This window comes from Danio aesculapii, chromosome 2 (genome assembly GCF_903798145.1).
Source record: "Danio aesculapii chromosome 2, fDanAes4.1, whole genome shotgun sequence".
NCBI lineage: Eukaryota > Metazoa > Chordata > Actinopteri > Cypriniformes > Danionidae > Danio > Danio aesculapii.
The window spans coordinates 21,152,517-21,178,088 of record NC_079436.1 but is presented as its reverse complement, the minus strand read 5'-3'; the positions used below and the strand labels follow the sequence as shown (position 1 = coordinate 21,178,088).

Below are 25,572 nucleotides of genomic sequence, written 5' to 3'. Positions count from 1 at the left end.
AAAGTACTCAAGAGTAGTGAGTATTATGCTGTAATTTGTGGATGTGTGTAAACGTAATATTCTGTAGTGCATTTAGTTATTGCCCAGCAGGCACACTATGTCAAGATGTTAATATTAGGTTTGGTTTAGGTTGTGATGTCAGGTGACCAAAATTCAGTGTCTAACCAGTGTCTAAGGACAAGGTTATTGTGATGTCCAATAATCATGTCAAATGACATTGATATTTGGTTGATTTTAGGTTGTGTTGGAAAGTGACCAAAATCCAATGTCGAACCAACAACCAGTGTCACAATGACATCAAATACTGATATTTATTTGTGAGGTATGGCAACCAAAATCCAACATCTGATAGACGTCATATTGGTATTGTCCACACAACGTCAAGCTGTAACATCATTAGACGTTGATATTTGGTTGATTTTAGGTTGGACATTGGACATTGACGTCGCCCTGATGATGGGTTCTGATGTCAACCCAACTTTCATTTCCAACAAAATGTAATGTCCCCATGACGTTGAGGTACAACATCAATCTGATATTATGTTGACGTCTTGTGCCCGTTGGGTGTTTAAGGCCATATTGGTTGTCATACAGTAAACATCCGTCATCTTCTTATCAGGACATGCATCTAAACAGTCACTGGGTCATTGCCTGTAAAATGTTGGACACCTTCTTGGAAACTTTAAATGCTTCCAAGCAGTTTTTTTTATAAATCAGCTATGTCTTCAGGTAGTTCATTATGATGCGATTTACCTTCTATGTGCGATTTGATTGGACAGGAATCACAGGACTGATTTTTCTAATCCCCATAGACAGGAAATAATAAAGCAGTGACTGCAGGCTGAAGGAAAGTAGTGGAGTAAAAGTACCAATACTGCATTAAAAAGGTACTCAAGTAAAAGTAAAAATACACAAATTTTAAACTAGTAAATGACACATTCTGAGAAAAACTACTCAATTACATTAGTTTGAGATTTTTTATTTTGTTACTTTACACCACTGACAACATGTCATACACATTAGTCATTACAGGTGCCACATAGATGTTTAACAGATTATACACTTACAAAATAGTGTTGTGATATATTTAGACTTTAAAAAATGTTGTTCGTTTTCAGTTTGAAAGCTTATATAAGTCTTTGGGTTTCCTCATGCATCCCCGTTATGACTAGTGGATCATGTTGCAAAAAGCACAACACTGTACTGTGTATTTTTCACAAGTGATCATATTTATGGATGTAACCACAAGATGAAAATTATACCAGGCGTGCTGTAAATGGCTAATTCCCTGCTTACAGACTTTTCTGACAGACTGACCTATTCTGTCAAGTCATCGAATAACATTATCAGAAATTTTAAATATGTTGTGGAATATTTTACAGTGGTTATTATACAGGACTATCGTTAGCGGAATTTAGACCTCTTTTAAGATCATGACAATAACACATTAACAGTGTTTTGTATGTATTATATAAGATAGTAAAAACCTTAATTTATGCTCTTTTTCCATTAATGGGTCTTCATGCTTGCTTTTTCAGCCATGTTTCAGCTGTAGCTTGTTTATTCAGGGCAATTTCTCATACCCTTTCATTTGTAATGTGGTCCTAAAAATCTTCACTATTCAAACGGGCACTTCCCCTTACTCCTATACCGCAAGCAAAAGAGAACTGGGAGTAAGGGGTACAATTAGGATTGAGCCTTAGTATTTTAACTGGAGTCCTATTTTGCTAGAGTATGTATTTGCTCACAGTTATTGATTTTTGTAAATTGCACAGTATTGAGCTGTAATATGAACTGTATTTTACTGAAGCACAGTTATGCAGCAAGTTACTGTTTTTTAAAGTTGCATTGTGAATATTACTGTAAACTTTACAGTACAGATACACACTCAATTCTGTACACACATATATATACAGCAAGATAAATGGTGGTGTAAATGTAAATACAGTATTTTACTGTAATTGATTAACAGTAAGTTAGTGATGAGCTGATGCCAATAAGTTACTGTAGATTTTACAGAGTTTTGTAAAAGTTTTGTAACTCTCACATCAGATGCTATGTGTCAGTCGTGTCATATTCACTCATGACTGAGCAGGAGTAACTTATTTAACTGGCAGATGTCAATGATTTGCCTCCAGATTGAGATGGAGGTTTTAATCAACACAATCCCTTACTGAAATTTTATTTCAAGCACCTCACAAAGGCTTGATGAGTAACAGTTTGTCCTTTAGGTCCAACAGTACAGAGACAGGACTGTACAATGATCTATGACAAATATTTAAGACTAGGAAGAGAAACTGAGAGATTGACATACTCAGCCATACTATTGTGTCAAAAGCTGTTAAATGCAGCTTCGCTGAGGTCAACAGCTCTGGCTAAGCTGTGGTATAAATTAAATGCTTTTGGCTATTGTTGTATCTGATGCATTAGATGTAATAGATCCAGGAATAAATGTGCACTCTCCTAATCAATGGCTAGAAACTGATATGAGGGATTTGATTATACAAGGTTTACCAAAGAACAACACAGAAAGAAAACAAAAAAGCAGGAGAGAAACATAGAAAAAAAGAACTGGACATTCCAGGATCTCTAATATAAAGCAGACAAATTTACTTTAACAACAACAAAGAAATAAATAGAAAAATAATATAGTTGATAAAATAATTACTGTATTTAGTAAATTTTGCATTTGAGTTAAAGACTGTAAAAAAGGCGAGTTGAAAGCCTTGAATTTTGAGATACCTTATTGCAAAGAGGAAGAGTCCTAAGTAGCCTATGACTTGATAAACAGTTAGAATGGTATATGCCGTTTTTAAGTGTTAAGATGCTATGTGTAGTTTTTGTAATGCAAAGCGCAGGATGTGTTAAACGGCAGTGTGTTGAGGAATGCAGGGACTAAAGGCAAAATAGAGGAAGAAAACCTCTCCTATAAACTGTAAAGGCTATGTATGTGTTTGTCTAGTCACCAAAATGGGTCAAACTGGACTGGTTTTATATGAAACAGCAATGTTCACATAAGACGTTTGGCCAGAGGAGAACTGGTCATCCCCAGCTGAGCCTCGTTTTTCTCAAGGGTCTTTTCATTCACTTTCATCTGAAGTTTGTTTCTCGCCACTGGCTTACTTGGTTTGGGACTTGAGGAGCTGCGCATCTTTGGATTTGCTCCTCAGTGTTTTTGGCTTTCAGTAGTGACATTTACATTATTACACTGAACTAAATGAAACTGTGAAAACTGGACTAAAGCAGTTTCAATTTACTAGAACTTCTATGTTAAGCTGCTTTGACACAATCTACATTGTAAAAGCGCTATAGAAATAAAGACAAAACATTTTCTTTCTTAAAACGTTAGTTCACCCAAAAATAAAATAATGTTATTGATTACACACCGTCATGCTGTTACAATCCTCTGATACATTGATAGGACAAATTAAGATATTTTAGGTCAAATCTGAGAGCTCCCTCATCCTCTATCTTGCCGGCTCATTCAATGTTCAGACAAATACCAAAAAAACTGTAGGAATCAGCTGTCGGTTTAGTCAGGATATTGTGTGTGCAAAAAAACAAACAAAAAAAACTACACACTTTCTATTACTCAGTGTCAGTATATTGTGCATGTCATGAGTACTTTCGTTGAGGTATGATGTCAGAAAACATAAATTATATATATACACAGTAATTTATGGCGGCATTTATTAAATGTAAATTAAAAAAAAAATATTTATTACAATTTTAAATAGCTGTTTTCTTATTGTATGTAGTTTCAAATAAAATTATTACTCCAGTCATTGTTTTAATTACTATTGCCATTAATAATAATAATATTAATAGTAATGATAATAAGTATTAGAGTGATTTCTAAAGGATCATATGACGCTGAAGACTGGAGTAATGAAGCTGAAAATTCATCTTTAAAATCACTGGAATAAATGATTAAATGAAATGATAAACTACTTTTGAACAGTTATTTTATAGTGCAATAACATTTCACAATTTTACAATGTGTACTGTATTTTTGATGAAAGAAATGCTGCTTTGGTAAGCAGGAGAAGCTTATTTTAAAACATTTAAAAATCCTACTGACCCCAAACTTTTGACTGGTAATATATATATAGGCAGATGTTTTAATATTATTGATCTGTTTTAGGTCTATGTTCATTCTTTAACTCTATATTTTATTTCAATCAGTAGTAAAAGTTAAATGGGTACAGTATGATAATGTGATGTTAAGAGTTTCTGTTGATAAATTTGTCTGAAAGCTAAATAATAATGAGTTTCTTGTTAGCATATAAGCATTTTTTTTCCTGTCACAAAAATCTAACGAGTTTCTGGTGGTTTAGGATAGCAACCCTTTAATTATGCATACCAATTTTCTGTTACATGCTAATTCTGTTATTCTTCAACCAATATGTACTAATATTTTGTTTATTTAACTTATTAAACAACATTTTTCCTAATTCCACATTAAATTTATAAAATACTTTGGCTATAAAATGGAATTAACTTCCACAAGTAACATACAGGAAATTAGCTAACTTTTTGCTTAATAAGATTTGAAGCTCAATAGTGTTGTATCTGAAAATAATATTTAGATCATATTTAAACATGTGCTTTTTACTTTATAAAAAAAACTCATTCTGTTTGTTTATAAGTGTTTTAAAAATGGTTACATAGGTAATGTCATCATGAGCCACCATCTCCTTTTAACATCTGTGTACCTAATTATACAAGTGCCCTGATGTCACAAAACACATGCACAGAGACACACACGCACACACAGTATATCCTGCTTTGGTTACCCTTGTTTCAATTCTAGTAATTTCTTATCTCCTTTTCTTTGTTATATTAAAAATGGCAGTGATTTTAAAGGTTAAAAAAAACCTTAAAAAATGCTAAATGCAGAAACTGCTCCACTCCAGTCCACAGGTGTCTGTTCCAGTCCTTGAGTCTGCTGCACCATGGTGGTCCTTTCTTCACTATGGTGGACTTCAGCTCCATCTGCACCACCTACTCAGTTTGATTTTAGGGGTCTTCAGCTCTATCTGTGTTACGGAAGCAGACGGACAGACAAGGGGAGTAAGTATAAACGATGTTTATTACAACAGATGGGCATAAATGGATAATAATTGAGAGTTGAATGGACTTCGGAGGAACTGATGATCCTCTGTGGCAGGTGGGACGACAGACACTGAAGGATGACCGAATGCACACACCAGAGGACTTGCGGGGAAGACAGACTGACGAGACACACAACGCTGACAGGACACCGGGAACACTGGACAGACTGGAAGGAAACAGAGTAAAGGTAAGTATATATGCTGAGATCGCAGGGGAGTGAAACCTAGGAAGTGGTTCACTCAGAGTCCGCTTCGTAGGAACGAGACCGGACAATGAGTGAAGTGAGGTGTGTGCTTATATAGTGAGTCTACTTGATTGGGTGCAGCTGTGCGTGGTTATAACTCAGGTGAAGGTGCTCGTTGAGTGATGTTGGTGGAAGAGCCTGGCCAATCCGTGACAATCTGCTCTAGTGGCTCTCATAGGTGTATGTCTACTTTGCCACAGCGGTTTTGTGCTCCACCCTGTTCTGGTTTCCTGTTATCTGCTTCTGTCTGTTCTTCTGCTCCAGCTGACTGTTTTGTTTGTTTGTATTTATTTATTTATTTATAAACTTATTTATTTATTTAGGTAGGTAGTAGTTCTTGTCTCCGATTGTTTCTGTGTCCCCTTACCCTTGTTTGTTTACTAAGTAATTAAATTTATTTATTTATTAGCTCCTAGTCTTGTCATCTTGTTAAGCTCCTTTCACCCAGAGTACATGTTCAGATTTTTTGTCTTTTTTATTTGTCTGCGGTTGTCAGTTATTAGTGTCCTTGTGTTTTTGCTTCATTTCGTAAATTACACAGTATTTAACTGTAATATGAACTGTATTTTACTGTAGCGGAATGTTACTACATTTTAAAGTTGCATTGTGAAAATTACTGTACATTTTACAGTAAAGATAAACAATACTGTACATACATAGAGAGCAGAATAAATGGTACTGTAAATGTAAATACAGGATGTTTGCTGAAATTGATTTTACAGTAAGTTATTGTCGAACTGCACCCAGTAATTTACAGTAGATTCTACATGAAATTGTTAATAGTGTATGCTTTTTGTTTGGATTCTTAAAAAAATTGTTTTCTGCTTTTCTGCCACCAACCAAACAAATTGTAAATGTGTGTGTAATTAATTTAATTTATAGGTTACATTTTTTGCTTTTATATTCTATGAAAGCACTGAACCTATTGACAAAACAAACTATTAAGATTTTCATCCTTGTCATTGCTTTTTCAATTTGGAGGAAATGCTAAATGCAATTTCTGTTATTTGTACAAATGTTTTTACAATTTTTATCATCTTATAAAAAACTGACACAATAAAAATGTATATAATAGTACTGAAATGTAAATCATAAATAATTTGTAATTCAAACAAGCCAAATATCATTAAAATATATGGCTAACATTTTTACAATAAGATTGTATTAGTTAATGCACTTACTAACATGCATAAACCATGAACAATACATTTATTACAGTATTTATGTTAGCGAACGTGGACTAATGAAAATACAGTTGTTCATTGTCAGTTCACGCTAACTCACGGTGCAATACCTACAACTGAACTACAACTGACAATTTTACTGTATATTTATATGACACAACAGAGCGCACTTACCACAGAGGATGTGCTTTTTACACTAGTTTTAACACCAGTAGTGCATGTCAGCAAAAAGATTATTATTTGTACCATAAGTAAGATAAATATAATTACACATAATACATGTGTGAATTTAATTTTGAAATTTGTAATTTTCGTTTTTATTTTGAGGTTAACAATTAAGTTTATATACTTATTAAGATTTTGGTTTTGAGAATCTGTGAAAGCACTGAACCTGTTAATGAAACAAATAATAAAAATATATTTTTCTCAAGAATATGAAATTTTGTCAAGTGTCAATACACCTTGTTCTGCATTAGGATTATCAACTTTTCTCTGAAATTTACCACATATCGCATAAAATTTGTTTGACAGAAATGATTCAAAATTACTTCTAGGAGAAATATCAAGAACAAGACAACCATGTCAATAATACTGAGCAAAAATAAATAGTATTCTAGAAATATAAACACATTTTGATGGCTGCAACAGATGTTTACTGCAACAGTTCACTCAATGCAATATCACAGCAATTTGTATTTCATTCATACATTTAAGTATGATTTTGCTCATCCCACGATGATGATTGGGTTTAGGGACAGGATTTGGTAGCATGGCTTCTTTTAAAAAATAAAGTTAATAAATAAATAAAAAATTAAAAAATAAAGTTTTCATTTGAACAAAGTCATATGAATTAAAATAAGTATGTTTCCCTGTGGGATAAAACTGGTTTAACATTTGTGTCACAACAATTTTTGATTCTTTAATCTTATGATTAAATGTTTAATTGTTTGGAAAATAGTGATACTAATTGTTTAAAGCAAACTTCAGATTCTCAACACTCGATGGTCATCATTATCTGTTTCATCCATTTTCAATAGCAAACTGCAGTCTAGCACAGGTGTATGCTTTTTCCAATCATGTCCAATCAACTGAATTTACCACAGGTGAACTCCAATGAAGCTGCTGAAACATCTCAAGAATGATCAGTGGAAACAGAATGTACCTGAGCTCAATTTAGAGCTTCACAGCAAAGGCTGTGAATACTTATGTACGTAGCTGTGAATACTCATGTACATGTGATTTTTTAGCTTTTTTTATTTTTAGTAAATATGCAACAATTTCTAAAAATATTTTTTCACATTGTCATTATGTGGTATTGTGTGTAGAATTATATATATATATATATATATATATATATATATATATATATATATATATATATATATATATATATATAATTTTTATTATGCCTTCATTTTTGTAAAGCACCAAATTGAAACACTGCAAACACAAATAAGGAAGTGAAAAATAAAGTATGGCTATTAGCAGTGGGACAAATATAACAGTGCTACTTTTGTCCCCACAGGAACTCTAGTCATTACCAGTTTTTCTCAACTGCTAGAACACTAAACTTCATTGGCTGAACAAAGCTCTCAGTTGCCTGACCTCATTTGGCTAATTGCGCAGTCTGTTGTCAATACAATAAACTATTGCACATGGTAAAACACAATGTGCAGATCTTACTTAAGAGTTTTCAGCAAAACTCTTAACACATCCTCATTCTCAAAACACACACTCCACTCTGATGCACGTCATCCATACTGATAAACACAAGTAGCATCAATCAAATACAAATAGAGAAAAAGTCATTGATTAAACACAACCACTCAATACTCATGTCACGTTTTTTTCAAATGAAATGACACAATCGATATAAGCAAACAGGTTGTTGAAGGTGTCGAAAGGAGAGTGTCTAAGCATAGCTACAGGAAATAATGTCAGAGGAAGAGTGCAATGGGCAGTTTATGAACCTCTCGCCGTTCCTGAAACTAATTGAGGAGTTTTTCTCCTCTTGGAGATAGAATGTGTACGATAACCCTACACCAGAGTAGATGTGCTGCAGGTCATGTATTTAGCATGTGATGATATAGGTGAGGAATCATTTCAGGGCTGGATAAGGCACACAAAACGCTTTTCCCCCCACTGCTTTGGAGGGACAATAATGCTTGTGATGTGGACGAAGTGGCCTGACTCAGCCCAAAGACAAGAAGAAGCAAATAGATCACGTTTCCACCTTTGATTTTTGTCCCTTTTAGTATTGTATGCATTGTAGCCTGTATAATGTACAGTGGTCATATTGTATAGTCCTGAACATTGAGATTAAATATGTACTTCTCCCTGAAAACTATATGTTTTCTGTTTTGTGTTGTATTGTGTACTGACTGCTTGATGGTGTATGTCAATTTGATCTCTTTGTGTATTATTTGAGAGCACTACTTGATTTTGAACACAGGTTTTGAGGCAAAAGTTTTATTGTGCAAGAGAAGTCAGAGGTTTTCTTATTAGGGCTTGAGGATGAGGTTTTGAGAACAACTTGAGGATGAGGGCTTGAGAACAACTGTAAACCCGATTTACTTTTAAAGTGAATAAAACTCAGACATCACAAACTAAAGCATTTGTTATAGCACTAAATAACCTGTAGATTGATCATTACTGTGACACGTGAAAAGAAAAAAACAACTTGTAATAAGAAAAAATCCCAGTCCAGTACATTGATTTACTTTCCATGCTTGAAAACTGAAGTCCTTACCCAACTACAGACCACAGTGATGAAATCACGCGATATTTTGCAGCTCCGTCAAGGGTTGCATACAGCAGTGTTTCTCAACCATGTTCCTCAACAACCACTAACACTGCATGTTTTGAATGTCTCCTTTGTCTGTCACACCCATTACAGGTCTTTCAGTCTCTGCTAATGAGCTGATAATCTGAAACAGGTGTGTTTTGTTTAGGAAACATGGAAAATGTGCAGAGCTGGTAGTCCTCCAGAAACTCTGGCATACAGTATGTGCTGTTGCAAGTTGGAAAGCAAATGCTGTCAGGGCTCTAAAAAAATCACTTTATTACTGTCGTCAATGCACTCACCTTAATAAGTGGTGGAAAAAAAAATAAAACATTCTTTGTACTTTTGCCAGTTAAAGTTAATTAACAAATCACATTTTCTTTCTCGTTTGTCTAAATTATTGCAATTTACAAAAACATCCCAACTTTTTCAGAATTAGCGTTGTATGCAATCTCTACCCACTTCTGCTTTCAGACTGCTTTCAGAATAATTGCTGACCTGATGCTGTTGGGTTTCCAGTGGGCTACGCGGTTCTACAGTTTCAAAAATTTCCAACAAAGTGGAAGTGTCTTCAAAACAACAGTGTGTGGTTCTGCAAACAGAATAACCTTGCTGTGCTGCTGTGCTGACTATTATTTGTATTACATAAATAAGGTAAGATCATTTTTGTTTTTTTTATTTTGTAACACATTTAAAGGGCTAGTTCACCCAAAAATTAACATTTTGTCAACATTTACTCACCTTCAAGTGGTTCCACATATTTATGAGTTTCTTTTTTCTGCTTTCTTCTGGGAACCTGTAACCATTGTCCTCCATAGTAATTAAGTTTTTACTATGGAAGTCGATGCTTACAGGTTTTTATATTTCTTCAAAATATCTTCTTCAGTGTTCAACAGCAGAAAGAAATTCTGGAACTACTTGAAGATGAGTAAAAATGTTAACTTTGAGTAAACTAGCCCTTTAAATAACTATGTAAATATAAATAAATACAAATAAATGAATGTAAATACTATTTCAGTGAAGTTAAGATATGACTGAAGCTGAGATATACGGTAAGAAATTCATTTATTTATTAAATTCCAATATCATGGGTGAGATTTGTGCTTTGACATTTTATTATTTTATTTTATTGAACCTATTACAATAACAAAATGTACCATCCACCTTTGTCATGTGTTTATGTGTGTGGTTTCAAGACTTTATTACCAAATGGTCTCGCTACATCCTGCTCTGCATCTGGATTTTTGATATCGTCCTGATATTCACCATTTATCACTTGAGAACAACTTTTAGTATCAGGATGGAAAATTACTGGAACAGACGCCAACAAGAGGACAGTGTCGACAACAGAGTAAGAGGCTCTACAAGCGAGGAGTCCACTTGAAGCAGTAATTGAAAGAAAAATATCCGATTGCTCTCACATGTAGCAGCTTAAAACAACAACAGGCATCACTGCGTTGATCTGTTTTTGTTCATTTCTTTTAACCATGTATTTTGTTTATATCAGCATTAAAAAATTTAATAACAGGTACAACCTGATAAAGTGATGCTAAGTGTTTCTGATAAATAAAATACTTTGTCTGAAAAAATAAGATTTTCGAGATGGGTATGGATGCAGACCTGGTGCAGTGCAATCTGGGCTGCATCCAATGCTTTTTAATGGGCTCACCTAACCCCACCCCTAACCCTACCCCTCACAGTGACATCACTCGCTCCATATGAGTGCATTGTGTCTGACATTGCATCGCTGAATCATGCAATCTCAGCTTGCATCATAAAGGCTGCATCCAGATACTATTGAGATTTTCAGCATATCAACCCTAACCTCTGGTTCATTTAGGACACACTTACAATAATAATGGAGAATCTCTAGAGGCAATACAGTTTTCATTTGTTTTTCTTCGGTTTAGTTTCTATTTCAGAGGTTGCCACAGTGGAATGAACCGCCAACTATTCTAGCATATGTTTTACACAGCGGATGCCCTTTTAGCCATAACCCAGTACTGGGAAACACCCCCCCCCCCCTCCACACACACACACACATATACACTACAGCCAATTTAGCTTATTCATTTCACACCAAACCCACGCCAACACAGAACATACAAAGTCCACACAGAAATGCCAACTGACCCAGCCAGGACTCGAACCAGTCACCCTCTTGCTTTGAGGCAACAGTGCTAATCACTAAGCCACCATGCTGCCCTGCAATACAGTTTTTTAAAGTAAATATTCCTGACAGACATCCACATTCATGATCTTTTCTTTGATTCTAAAAACGTTGAAGACTGCTATTTATTTGCCATTTATTTATAATCATTCGGTGCATTGTATTTAAAGTTCTGACTTTGTATAGTCACAACATCACACATTTACCACAGAGGAAGTGCCTTTACTTTAAACAGTGCGTATCAGCAAACAGAGCAAAACCTGATCCTGTTTACCATACATCTACTTAAACTACGGTAATTTATTTATTTATTTACTCTGTATTATGTTAACATTTTAATACTTAAAACCTTTTTATGTCAGAGTAAAATTTAACAATTACATGTAACTTTACATGTACATTTTTTTGTTTAGAAGGTTTACATTTATATTTTGTAGATTTATTGTGAGAAGATAGAGGAGCAGACAAGAATTATGGTAAATGCTTTTATTAACTTGACTAATTTAATCACACACGTTATTTTCTACAATAAATGTGTGTTTAGTTTACTTTTTGATATTTTGTGAAAGCACTGAACCTGTTAATAAAACAAACAACAACAACATCTCTTTTTTAGCACTCTGAAGAAGACTATTATGGAAAATGGTATCGATACTTCTTGTTCTGCGTTTGGATTTTGGACATTGTGCTGATATTTACCATATGTCACTTGAAAACACTGTTGACAGAAATAGTTCAAAATTACTACTTGGACAAATGTCAAGACAAAGAAGACAAGGATGACAACTATGTCAACAATGATGCAATCGGCTGCAAGTCAGCCATTTAAAGCAGTAACTAAATTAAAGTCAAATTCCCCTCATACAAGTACAGCAGTTCAAAGAGAGATTCGATGTAATGAAGTATGCAGCACTAATTGTTTTTATTTATTTTTTTTTAACTATTTACCAATGTTACGTTTTGTTGCCATCCGCAGTAAAATTAAACTTAATCATGTCATGTTAAGTGTTTCTGATAAACAAAATCTTTGGTTTAGGCTAATATATAGAAATGAAAATGTGTCAGAATAATAATAATCACCTTTTTTCCTTTCTTGTCACATATAGTCTAATAAAGGGTTTTTCATTAGGACTCATTTCAAAATACCGTCTTAATCAACCCATTGTCAGGTTCTGTGTTTCCCCATGTCATGTGTTCCATGTGCTTTAGTTTGTATCATGTGATTTCTTTGTTTTGTTTTCCCGCAATTTATTTGTGTGTTCCCTCAGTGTTTCTTTTTCCCTCCCCTCCTCGTGTTTTTATGGACCCCACCAGCCACCAAGAAATTCTTCTCCTTTTGCTGAAGGCTTAAAGCAGTGGGAACAGAGTCTTGAAGACCATACCAGACTGTTTCTGGCATTTGCCAACTACACCACCAACAATCCGGACAACGTGCACTGTGTATTCTACTACACCAGCCTAAACACTGCTTTCAGAGCACCATCGTCCGAAGATGGTCCAATTTTGCAGAGTATGCCAGAGCCAACCACAGACGGAGAGCCACCCACGTTGTCCGAGCCATCGCCATCAAGACCAACAGAGCAGATCAACATCATGGAGGAGGAGCTCATGGGAATGTCTGACCAGTTGCATGAGCCGGCAACAGTGCCTAATGTGGAAATTCATGTGTGGAGATAGGGTGCGCAAACGCTGGAACCCGGGGGCCAACTGATTGACTGTAGGCGTGACGTCATATCAACCCCAATGTTCCCTGACAGCACAGACTGCCTGAAAAAACTATCCAAAAGGCACGTAGGTCTATACAGATGTGTTTTTGCGTATTTATTTGTTTATAATATATGGCGTGGATTATAATATAATAAACCGAGAGATTAAATCTTTGTCATGGACCATATTTTTAAAAATTAAGATTGAAATATGGTCTGTAGCAGGGTAGTGCTGACGTCATAGGCGAGTGCGCTGAAGGCACTGTAGTCCGTTTATAGCCTAATGTTCACTTTTCAATTCTTGCGTTTGCATTTAACATCCAAAACTGCTAAAAGTTGCATTTTCGTGTGAGGATTATCCGGCTGGATAAAACGTGTAAGTGTAATAAACAGTGTTTGAACATAGAGCTTATTATTTGCAATCTTCAAAAAGCTCATGGGAAAATCGAGGATTTTATCGAGGGAACCAGTTTTATGCTAGCAGCCGATTAGCCTACAATGTGACATCATAGTTCCTCCACTCTATTTGTCAAACATTTAAAGGGCTAGTTCACCCAAATATGAAAATGTTGTCAACATTTACTCACCTTCAAGTGGTTCCACATATTTATGAGTTTCTTTCTTTTGCTTTTTTCTGAAAACCTGTAACTATTGTCTTCCATGGTAACTATACCTGTATTTAGCTTTCTCATAAAGATCTGGAACCACTTGAAGATAAGTAGAAATGTTAACATTTGGGTAAACTAGGCCTTTATATAACTTTGCAAACATAAATAATTACAAATAAATGCATGTAAATACTATTTCAGTGAAGTTAAGATATGACTGAAGCTGAGATATATACGGTAAGAAATTCATTTAATTATTAAATTCTCATATCATCTCATATTATTTTATTGAACCTGTTACAATAACAAAATGTACCATCCACCTTTGTCATGTGTTTATGTGTGTGGTTTCAAGACTTTATTGCCAAATGGTCTCGCTACATCCTGCTCTGCATCTGGATTTTTGATATCGTCCTGATATTCACCATTTATCACTTGAGAACAACTTTTAGTATCAGGATGGAAAATTACCGGAACAGACGCCAACAAGAGGACAGTGTCGACAACAGAGTAAGAGGCTCTACAAGCGAGGAGTCCACTTGAAGCAGTAATTGAAAGATAAATATCTGATTGCTCTCACATGTAGCAGCTTAAAAAATATTTAAAGTTCAGACATTGAGTTATTTCCTGTCCCTGCAACTACAACTGATGATTGTATGTTTATATGGTACAATATTGAATACCACAGAGGAAGTGCCTTCTAACGCCAGCTTAAACAGTGCATATCAGCAACAGAGGGAAACCGGACTGATCCTGTTTACTGTAAATCTACTTAAAATAAGGTAATTTACTTATTTTGTAATATGTTAATATTTGAATTTTTAAAATATTAAAATTAAAATTTTTAAATGATACGTAACCTTATGTGTACATTTATATTTTGTAGATTTATTGTGAGAAGATAGAGGAGCAGACGAGAATTATGGTAAATGCATTTATTAACTTGACTAATTTAATCACACACACGTTATTTTCTACAATAAATGTGTGTTTAGTTTACTTTTTTTAAGCACTGAACCTGTTAATAAAACAAACAACAACAATATCTCTTTTTTAGCACTCTGAAGAAGACTACTATGGAAAATGGTATCGATACTTCTTGTTCTGCGTTTGGATTGTGGCCATTATACTGATATTTACCATATGTCACCTAAAAACACAGTTAACAGAAATATTTCAAAATTACTACTTGGACATATGTCAAGACAAAGAAGACGACGGCGACAACGAATATGCCAACAGTGGTGCAATCGGCTTTACATGCTAGTTAGCCTTTTGAATCAGTAACTACTTAATGTCAATTTGCTCTCATACAATTACAGCAGGTCAAAGAGAGAGACTTTAACTGGAGTATACTTCACTGAATGTTTTTTTTTCACTCCATCAGCAATATAGCAATAATAGTGTCATGTTAAGTGATTCTGATAAATAAAATGTCTGGTTTAGGTTAATATAAAGAAATGTACCACAATAGTAATAATCACCTCTTTTGTTCTTCTTGTCACATAGTCTGATAAAGAGTTTTCATTAGGGCTCATTTAAAAGTACCATCTTAATCGACCCATTGTATTATAAACAACAAGAGTTGGTTAAAAAGAAGAACAAGATGTTCAAGCTTAAAACGATGTGTGAGACACAAGGCGTAAAATGTGTTAGCACCAAGTGTGGCCAATTTCTTTCAAATTCTCAAGAAGGCTGCTAACTTGTTTCCTGGATGCCTAATTAGGTAGTGACTTCAGAGGCATGATTACTGCAGGGCACCTCATAATGTACATATCGCTGTCAACACTGCCAATTTTACATTGTCCTGTTTTGAGCATGTTGTTGTATGTTGTAGTATTTTGCACTTGTCTGTATTTTGCACACGTGCTGCTGATGATGTGGCAATAATAAAAAAGTGAAAAGACAGTATAACTATTTAATCACTTGCAACATAACTGTTATGATCACCAGTGATCTAACAGTTACAGATCGCTGGAAAACTACACATCAGCCACTTTAACTACAACTCCCAGAAGTCATTGTTCCAATCACACCTGCCACAGCTGACAGTCATCCAAATATTTGCACACACAGCTGAAGTTCATCATTGAATGATTACTTGGACTATATATACACAACACACATTCACACAAACTTTTCAGAGTCTGTTTTTTTTTTTTTTTTAGTCACATTATGAAGTGTTTACTAGTCTTTCCATGTTCCTTGACACTTGTCTTGTTTATGGTTTTCTGTTGTTTGCCGCCTGTATCGACCATTTGCCTGTGACTTGATTTCGCTTCTGGATTGCCCTGTACCCATTTGCTCATGTAATTGACTGTTGCCAGTCTGACGATTCTAAATAAAGCTACACGTGGATCCTTGCTCCATTGTTACCAGACTTTCTGGTCACAGTAACAAAGAGAGCTTGGGTGATAAGATGACATTTGTAATGTGTGTATTTATCTAGCGCACTTATCACGTATGGCCATACACCCAAAGCGTCTCTCTATACCACCACTTGAATGATGCGATGGCAGCCACAGGACAACGGTGCCAGTGCCCTCATCACACACTAGCTATTGGTGGAGTGGAGAGACAGTAGAGCCAATTCGGTGAATAGGGATGATTGGGAGACCATGATGGTAAGGGCCAGTGGAGGGTATTTGGCCAGGACACCGGGTTTACACCACTACTCTTTTACGAGAAATGCGTTTGGGTATATATATATATACACATACATATATATATATATACACATACATATATACATATATATATATACACATACATATATATACATACATACATACATATATATATATATATATATATATATATATATATATACATGCTACTTCAATACTCACACAGGGTGAGTGAGACTGATACAGAGGTTTTGTTAATCTTCTTGTAGAAAAAAAAAAGTTTTTTATTTGTCTTTTAGTTTCTCATAAGTAATTCATCCAGCAGCGAACAAGCCAAAGTACACCGGGTCAAGCCTGCTGCAGCTGCTGCCAGGAGACGCACACTGAAGGCCAAAAACATGCATGACAAGACGCTTCACTTCACCTCCACACCTAAGCAAATGTACATGATCAAAGTGTGTGTATCATTCACAACACACAACTGAATGTCTCTAATCACTGCTCAAAGCCCATGTTTTCAGAAGCTTGCAGGGTGGTTTCCAGAGCACTCGTACAGAACTAAACATACATTTAACAGGGGTTTGTCACGAATCAATTTACATTTGAACACATTTTTAGTAATCATTAAGAATTGAAATACATGATATGCTTCTCAAATATTTTATTAAACCTCAGTAAATAAGCTTTTTATAAGTTGTTTTTAAAAATGTAGGCAAAAGTGTAAAAAAAGACAAACATAAACATGTTTTTGTACTGCTTAAAACATGTTATTGCAAGCCTTATTGGTTCTTGTATGATATATACTGCATATAATTCTACTTATTTTTGTATATTGCTTTGGATTAAAGAATTTGCGATATGTTAATGTTAACAGTGTTTCTGCAGATTTAATAAAGTTAAGCTTAATAATTTTGTAAGGCTTTTAAGATCAAGTTTCAAAATAATAATAATTTGAAGGGAACACAATACTGTACGTCAATAGGGTGTCTCAATGTACATTTATAGACAGCATATCCAATCAGGTGTAATAATTATAAATTCTAACTTACAAATAGAATTTATATTACTTTTTAATTCATTTTTACAAAACAATAGCTTAAAGTTGAGAACATTGCTCCCAAACACTTAAGTATTTAGATGACTTAAACAGTTTTTTTTCTCGTCGCACTGCAAATAAAGTAATATCAGTATTTTTGTCTCCTTTTCCAGTATACGTCTTATATCAAGATATATTTCCTTGAGAAACAAACTTATGGGATAAGAAGTCTTGCTTTTGAGAAACTCAATAAAATCAAGTGAATTTACACAGTAAAAAGTGATTAGTACTTGAGTGAGTAAACCCATTAAAACTTGAATCTGTTAAGTTGACTTAAGTTTTATAACTACCCAGATAGTTCATTCACTATATATTTGTAGGCAATGAGTTTAAATCTCTTTTTTAAAGTCAGCTATTCATTTTCTTAGTGCAGATTAAAACCAATATCTGGCAATGGCTTTAGAAAACTCAAATTAAAATGGAAAATGTATTGTCACACCCTTTTTTTAAGACCTTTTTTGACCTGCAAAAACCCTGTATCAAATACACTTTACATAACTACCTATTCAAAATACAGTCAAATATAATACAGATATTTTTGGTCAAAATTAGACATGCATAATAGTAAATGTTACAAAATGTAAGAATAGAAAACAGTAAAATAAAACTGTAAATTATAATATATTTCACTATGCTAATCTTTGTAGTGTATTTTTATCAAATAAATGCAGCCTCAGTAAGACTTTTAAAATCAGCCATTAAAAATTTTAAATGACAAGAGGTGTATTAAACAAATTAGGACACAATAAACATGATAGCTCACACTAAAAAGACAAATTACTCACCCTCAAGTGATTCTAAACGTGTATGAGTTTTTTCTATTAAACACAAAAGATATTTTGAAGAATGTTGGAAAAAGCAGCCACTGACATTCATAGTAGGAACAGAAATATACTATGAAATGACTGCTACTTTCCAGCATTCATTCATTCATTTTCCTTTGACTTAGTCTCTATTTCAGAGGTCCCCACAGCTAAATGAACCACCAACTATTTCAGCATATGTTATACTAAGCGAATGCCATTCCAGCTGCAAACCAGTATTGGGAAACACCCATACACACTCATTAACACACACTCATACACTACGGACAATTTAGTTTTTTCAATTCACCTATAGTGCATGTCTTTGGACTGTGGGGGAAACCGGAAGCACCCAGAGGAAACCCACGCCAACACAGGGAGAACATGCAAACTCCACACAGAAAAGCCAACTGGCCCATCCGGGACTCAAACCAGCAACCTTCTTGCTGTGAGGCCACAGTGCTAACCACTGAGCCACTGTGTTGCCCTCCTTTCCAGCAATCTTCAAAACATTTTATTTTGTGTTCAACAGAAGAAAGAAACTCAATTATGTTTAGAACAATCAAATGGAACTATTCATTTAATATCATAAACATGTACTGACCCAAGATTAGATGTATAGTACTGCAGTGTTTCTCAACCACGTTCCTGAAGGACCACCAACACTGCATGTTTTGGATGCCTCCTTTGTCTGTCACACCCATTACAGGTCTTTCAGTCTCTGTTAATGAGCTGACGATATGAATCGGGTGTGTTTGGATATGGAGACATGGCAGAGCTGGTGGTCATGGTTGAGAAACACTGTACTGTATTACATAGTAGTACATCTGTTTTAGCCAAAACACATTTATAAATACTGTACCTGAAAGCATCATTATTTGTGTCCGTTTTGTTATTTAGTGTGACATGCAATGGGTTTATGAGGTTTAATTATTTTTCAGTGCTGCTGTTTGGTGACATCAGGACTTTAAGGTTCACTATAGGTAAAAAGAGGCCGAGTCCTGTGTCTCCAAACCACCAGCGCCAACCGCACCACGAACACAATACAGGCCAGCACCAGCAGCACCACTACGGAGAAACAAAACCAAACCTCACTTTAATGAGTGACATCATTTGTGGGTCACGTATAAATGTTTGTGACCTATATAATAATTTTATAATAATAAAATAATCATTGACTAACCTGAAAAGACTGCATTCCGCCCTGGAGCTGTTGAGTCATAATGCTTGCTTAGGCTTCCAGATAAAGCATAGATAATCACAGGGTAAACGCTGAGGATGTAACGCACATGCTTCTCTATTAGGAAGTTTTCAACTGAAAACCTGTAGAAACATAATCTAAAATTAATAAGGTTTTTTTTAGTGTAAATATACATTTTTTGATTTATGTTATTAGCATATTAATAAAGCTGTCTCACAATAACATTACTAACTTCTTTAAAGTTACATTTAGAAAAGAATACACACTAACACATAAAGAATCATCTAAAATATCTAAATAATTAAAAAAAAATGTTAAATAAATTAACTATTAAAAAAACACATTCATCAAATGCTGTATCTATAAACTACACTGAAAAATGGTTCATTGAATTTTCTACATTTTTAAGGTAAGTGTTTGCGAACAATTTATATGGGCTGAATTTAAATACATTAAATTTAGTAATGATCAGCTTCATTTGTTTTGTTTTAATTCAGCTCATATAAATTGTTTGCAACCACTTACCTTAAAAAAATTGTAAATCAAATGAATCCTTTTTTTTCAGTGTACATATTTTTAGATTTATCATATATGCAGATATTTAAAAAGTGCACAGTGCCATAGACATATATTACAGGCTAAATGGTATAAAAGAAATCATCATAATTACCATACAATCACTTCCAGCAGAAGTATGCTTAAAGAAGCTGTTGCAGCATTTGTTGCAGAAACTGATGCCACATTCAAAACAACAGTGAAGTTGAGCAGTGTTGCAATGGTTGTCCATGTTGCATAAGTGGCGATACCATTTTGAACCTAAGGCACATGTTCAACAAAGTTCAATCAACAAACAAAACAGTTCAACTAATTCCTAATGCCTTTCATTCGACTTGATCCTGAGCAAGTAAAGAGACTGTTCACCCATTATTTAAAATTTCCTCACCATTAACTCACACTTAAGTGGATCTAAACTTTCATGAATTCCTTTCTCTGTTGAACACATAACAGATATTCTGAAGAATGTTGGGGAAAAAGCAGCCAATGACATCCATAGTCTAAAGAAAAAATACTATAAATAAAAATAATGGCTGTGTTACATTATACTTTCATTTGTGTTGTTGAACTGAAGAAAGAATGAGTAAATGATGACAGTATTTTTTTATGAAATATCCCTTTAAATAACATCAATGTGATTTTAAATGTCAATTTTAAAGAACAATATACACTCACTGGCCACTTTATTAGGTACACATGTCCAACTGCTCGTTAAAGCAAATTTCTAATCACATGGCAGCAACTCAATGCACTTAGGCATGTAGACACGGTCAAGACAATCTGCTGCAGTTCAATCCAAGCATCAGAATAGGGAAGAAAGGTGATTTAAGTGACTTTGAACTTGGCATGCTTGTTGGTGCCAGGCAGGCTGGTCTGAGTATTTCAGAAAGTGCTGATCTACTGGGATTTACAAGCATAACCATCTCTAGGGTTTACAGAGAATGATCCAAAAAAAAAAAGAAAATATCCAGTAAGCGGCGATTCTGTGGGCGCAAATGCCTTGTTAATGCCAGAGGTCAGAGGAGAATGGCCAGACTGGTTCGAGCTGACAGAAAGGCAACAGTAACTGAAATAACCACTCGTTACAAAATAAAGCACGAATCATCTCAGACTGGTTTCTTGAACATGACAATGAGTTCCAATGAGTTTACTGTACTCAAATGGCCTCCACAGTCACCAGATCTCAATCCAATAGAGCACCTTTGGGCTGTGGTGGAATGGGAGATTCGCATTATGGATGTGTACACGACAAATCTGCAGCAACTGCATGATGCTATCAAGTCAATATGGACCAAAATTTAAAATTTTCAGTACCTTGTTGAATCTATGCCACGAAGGATTAAAGCAGTTCTAAAGGCAAAAGGGGCTTCAACCCGGTACTAGTAAGGTGTACCTAATAAAGTGGCCGGTGAGTGTAAATGTTATTATGAAAACTCTTATAGCTATTATCAAGGCAATTCCAACATGTTCAATGCATACCAGCACTATGATGCAGAACAGGTCTTTTGGGTGGTGCTGTTTGAGCCAAGATCCATGAGCCCGTAAACCAACACATGAGAAGTAGATGAGCAGGTAGTTGGTGAAAGCAATCAGGGCAAGAACTATCAGTGCAGGAATCATCAATCTGAAACAAAGCATGTGACATCCTCAGAGGTTTTAGAAACACCTGGCAAAGCTCTTAGGATTATGCTGAGAAAAACAGCGCCTCGCCTTTCACTAATACCACCACTTTTGGTGAGCAAACAATGCTGTGAAATAAAGTCTGTATTGTTTCACTTTTTGACCTTTTGTTGAAAGATTAGCTGACCCAAAAATAAAACTACATTAATAATTACTCCCTCATGTCAATCAAATCCCTGAGACCTCTGTTTATCTTCTGAACACAAATTAAGAAAGATGATTTAAGTGACTTTGAACGTGGCATGCTTATTGGTGCCAGACAGGCTGGTTTGAGTATTTCAGAAACTGCTGATCTACAGGCATTTTCACGCACAACCATCTCTAGGGTTTTCAGAGAAAAAGAGGTCCGAAAAAGGTAAAATATCCAATGTTATTTGGAAATATCCTTGAGACCTTTGTTTACCTTCGGAACACAATTTAAGATATTTTAAGATATTTTAGATGAAACCTGAGAGCTCTCTCATCCTCTGGACTGAAATAGTCCAGAGACAAAGCTCCATGAACATTTTTGTGTGCTAAAAGATCTGTAAAAATCACTTTACATGTGTCCTCTCTTTAGCTGCTTCAGGGCATGGTGCGTGTTTTCTATCTAAACAAGGAAGAGGGAACATTGGCAAATAAAGATCATTTTATAGTTTTTTGATTTACAAAAGAGTTTTGTGAGGTTGGTATGATTGCAGTTGAACCACTGACGTCACATGGAATGTTTTGACAGTGTTGTTGGTTCCTTTTCTAGACTATTTACATCTTGGAGCCATTGTTGTCTATGTTCAGAGAGCTTTTGGGAGTTTTCTAAAATGTAGTATTAAGATCTCAGGGGATTGGAACAACATGAAGGTGTGTAATACATAACAGAATTTGTATTTTCAATGTTAACACCTGTTTTATCAAAGCACTATGCGTCTCAATTCTTGGCATCCCTATTAGTTCATTTAAGCAAATCAAAATATTTTTGCAGGATTTTTCCAAAGGTGTTTTATTTGGGTGACCAGGATCAGGATATTTTTCAGTCACAATAGTGTAAATATGAGAAAACAGACCAAACTCACTCATGCATACATTCATAACATTACGTAAAGAACTGCTGTTATTTGTTGCAAGAAGTTGAGATTCACAAACTGAATAAAAAACTGAAAATGCCCATTTCCACCAACAGGAGTTGTGAGTCTGTCTGGAAGAGGACGTGTCTTGTCCCAAAGCACTATTAGGAGGACTTTGAGTAGACAAAAGGTCTTACAGCTGGAAAATTGCAGAATTTAGTTGGGTCATGGGGTCAGAAAGTCTCAAAACTACAATCCAACGTTTCTAACATCACCACAAATAGTTTGAAAGGGTTTCACAAAAAAGCCTCTTCTTTCATATAGAAATAGTTCATTTACATATATATATATATATATATATATATATATATATATATATATATATATATATATATATATATATATATATATATATATATTTCTCAGTGAATAAAGACAATGTATTTTGGTGCATGTAAGCAAATCAGATTTATTTAACAGATATATTTATGAAAATGATAATTTAGTCACCAAACATTTAGAAATGGAAGGATAATTCAATTAAATTCAAGCAAAATATTGCAAAATAAACACAACCTACAAAATGTCAACTAATTTTTTTTCTACGATTTTTCTCCTTTTATTTTTCTATAACATATAATATGTGTTGGAGTACTAGTTTTTGGACCGTTATCGTAATTTATTTTGTTTGATAAGCTCCAGATTTGGCTTCAGTACTGACTAATCTTCTATTAAAAATATAAATTTAAAAGAGAGATTTGTGAGGGGTGTATAATTTATGCTGAGCACTACACACATTTCAAAAATATATCAAATATTTGAGCAAAATTATCAATACAAAACAAAGCAAAAAACAATAAAGACATTTTTTCACTCACTTATTTCCTCATATTTACCAAGGGTGGCAATATTAGTGAAAGGAAAGTTGGCCACAACTTACTCTCTGTCCCACAAGACCAGCCAGGTGCAGTTTAAAATCAGGTTGATGATCCATGAAACAAAGAATACAGAGGGCAGGATTGCTGGACTTGAGTACAGCCTAAAAGCAAATAAGTAATACAAACTATGATAAATGGCTTTCAGCACTGTAAAAAGCAGTGTTGATGTGTGTGTTGTGCAGTACCCTCTACAGAGCCAGCTCAGGAAATATATGTTCATGAGGAAGAGCCAGGAATAAATCACACCCCATATAGAGAAGGTCCATCCAGCAGGAGTGATCTCTGTCTGATATCTGTCCGATACATTTCCAGTGCTGTGCTGAAACGGACCTACGAAGCCAATCAGAAACATGTATATTATTTATAACATCTGTATTGACTTAGACTGTGTAAGCAACGTTAAATAAATATACCCACCTTTCCCAGGTCCCGCGAGTGCGTTGATAATCAAAGCAACAATGTAAGCGATTTGAGAGAGAACAATTAATGAAAGACGCAAGATCTTGTGATCATTCAAATGGGACATTTTAATGTAGATATTCCGATTTTTGTGTAGTTATTAGTATTATTTCGTTGAGATTTGCGATGTGAAGTTAGCAAATTAGCTTGAGTAGCTGTTCAGCTGCGTGCTAAACCAAAAATCATTAAAACTCAATTATATATGTATCGGTAGATAGTGATGTAAACCAGATCTCTTTTACATTTATGTCCAGAACTTTTTAGTTACTTTTTTCTTTTTTATTCCTCCGTGAAGAGGTGGCGCCTTCTCGAACTTGTTTACGTTGTGTAAGATGCTGTGTTGAACGGTTGAACAGTGTAAGAGCCCCATCTGCAGGACCAAAACAACAGCGTCCACGAGATGCTTGTCTCAACCAAATATATCACGTGAGAGTTGAAAAAGCTGTTCGCATTTGTGGTTTATTGAAATTCAGTGTAAACAGACAGAAAAGAGCTAAGATACGTGCATACTAGCAGTTGTTTAGCATCCATCCCTACAGAAAAAAACAGCTTAAACCAGCCTAGGCTGGTTGGCTGGGTTTAGCTGGTCGACCAGCCTGGTTTTAGAGGGGTTTTGGCCATTTCCAGGCTGGTTTCCAGCCATTTTCAGCCTGGTCTTAGCTGGTCAGGCTGGAAAATGACCAGCTAAAACTATCTTGACCAGCCTAGACAAGCTGGGAGCCCAGCCAAAACCAGCTATGTCCAGCTTAAACCAGACTGGTCAAGCTGGTTTAAGCTGGTCATTTTCCAGCCTGACCAGCTAAGACCAGGCTGGAAATGGCTGGAAACCAGCCTGGAAATGGCCAAAACCCCTCTAAAACCAGGCTGGTCAACCAGCTAAAACCAGCCAACCAGCCTAGGCTTATATCATGTTTAACAGTAAAGGGACATACAAAAATAATAGCCTCGTTTTACTTGCTAAGATGACAGTCAGATAATAGAAAGCATTACATATACAACCCCAAATCAGAAAAAGTTGGCACAGTATGGAAAATGCAAATTAAAAAGACAGTAGTGATTTCCAAATTTGTAAAGGAACTATGACAAGCGAAAGCAATATTTTTTATTGATCTTATAAATAATGCAAAAGGGAATAGCAGGGAAGTATGGGAGAATATTAATAAAGAGCAAAAAAGAAAAATATTAATAATAAAGCTATTGAGTTACAATCTTGGGGACGTTTAATTCAAGATAAGTATCAAATTGCTAGGGTATTTAATCATTTTTTATAGATTCAGTCCAAGATTTAGCACAAGGATTTAGTGTGAGAAGTAAAGACATTAGATTACCAAATTAGGATTTTACTGTTTTTAATATTTCTGAAG

At 34.9% G+C, this 25,572-nt stretch overlaps 1 protein-coding gene and 2 long non-coding RNA genes across 4 annotated transcripts; 2 read left to right on the top strand and 1 right to left on the bottom strand.

Annotated features, from left to right (window-relative positions):
* The first annotated feature begins 9,857 nt into the window (after positions 1–9,857).
* On the top strand, positions 9,858–11,994 carry LOC130235826 (uncharacterized). The gene is made up of 4 exons (XR_008838418.1): positions 9,858–9,979; positions 10,344–10,377; positions 10,522–11,790; positions 11,933–11,994. It is a non-coding gene; the product is annotated as an uncharacterized LOC130235826 (long non-coding RNA).
* Positions 11,995–14,035: 2,041 nt separating this feature from the next.
* Positions 14,036–15,991, top strand: LOC130235818 (uncharacterized). Of its 2 annotated transcripts, XR_008838417.1 has the most exons (4): positions 14,036–14,356; positions 14,498–14,591; positions 14,696–14,734; positions 14,867–15,991. It is a non-coding gene; the product is annotated as an uncharacterized LOC130235818 (long non-coding RNA). The 2 variants fall into 2 exon arrangements; XR_008838416.1 differs by having other exon boundaries at positions 14,036–14,591.
* A 1,091-nt stretch (positions 15,992–17,082) lies between these two features.
* On the bottom strand, positions 17,083–24,548 carry si:dkey-29d8.3 (uncharacterized protein LOC556220 homolog). Its single transcript, XM_056474599.1, has 7 exons — positions 24,167–24,548; positions 23,935–24,079; positions 23,752–23,850; positions 21,571–21,715; positions 20,207–20,352; positions 19,519–19,658; positions 17,083–19,403 (listed from the first exon to the last, which is right to left on the bottom strand). The coding sequence occupies exons 1-7, from the start codon at positions 24,273–24,275 to the stop codon at positions 19,303–19,305; spliced, it is 885 nt and encodes a 294-aa protein (XP_056330574.1). The 5' UTR covers positions 24,276–24,548; the 3' UTR covers positions 17,083–19,302.
* Positions 24,549–25,572: the final 1,024 nt, after the last annotated feature.

What these genes read in the sequence shown, in the direction of transcription:
- si:dkey-29d8.3 (XM_056474599.1), bottom strand. Translation starts at nt 24,275, where the DNA reads ATGTCCCATTTGAATGATCACAAGATCTTGCGTCTTTCATTAATTGTT. An exon ending in ACTCGCGGGACCTGGGAAAG is followed by an intron (nt 24,080 to 24,166) that starts GTGGGTATATTT and finishes TTGGCTTCGTAG; the next exon opens with GTCCGTTTCAGCACAGCACT. An exon ending in CTGGTCTTGTGGGACAGAGA is followed by an intron (nt 21,716 to 23,751) that starts GTAAGTTGTGGC and finishes GCTTTGTTTCAG; the next exon opens with ATTGATGATTCCTGCACTGA.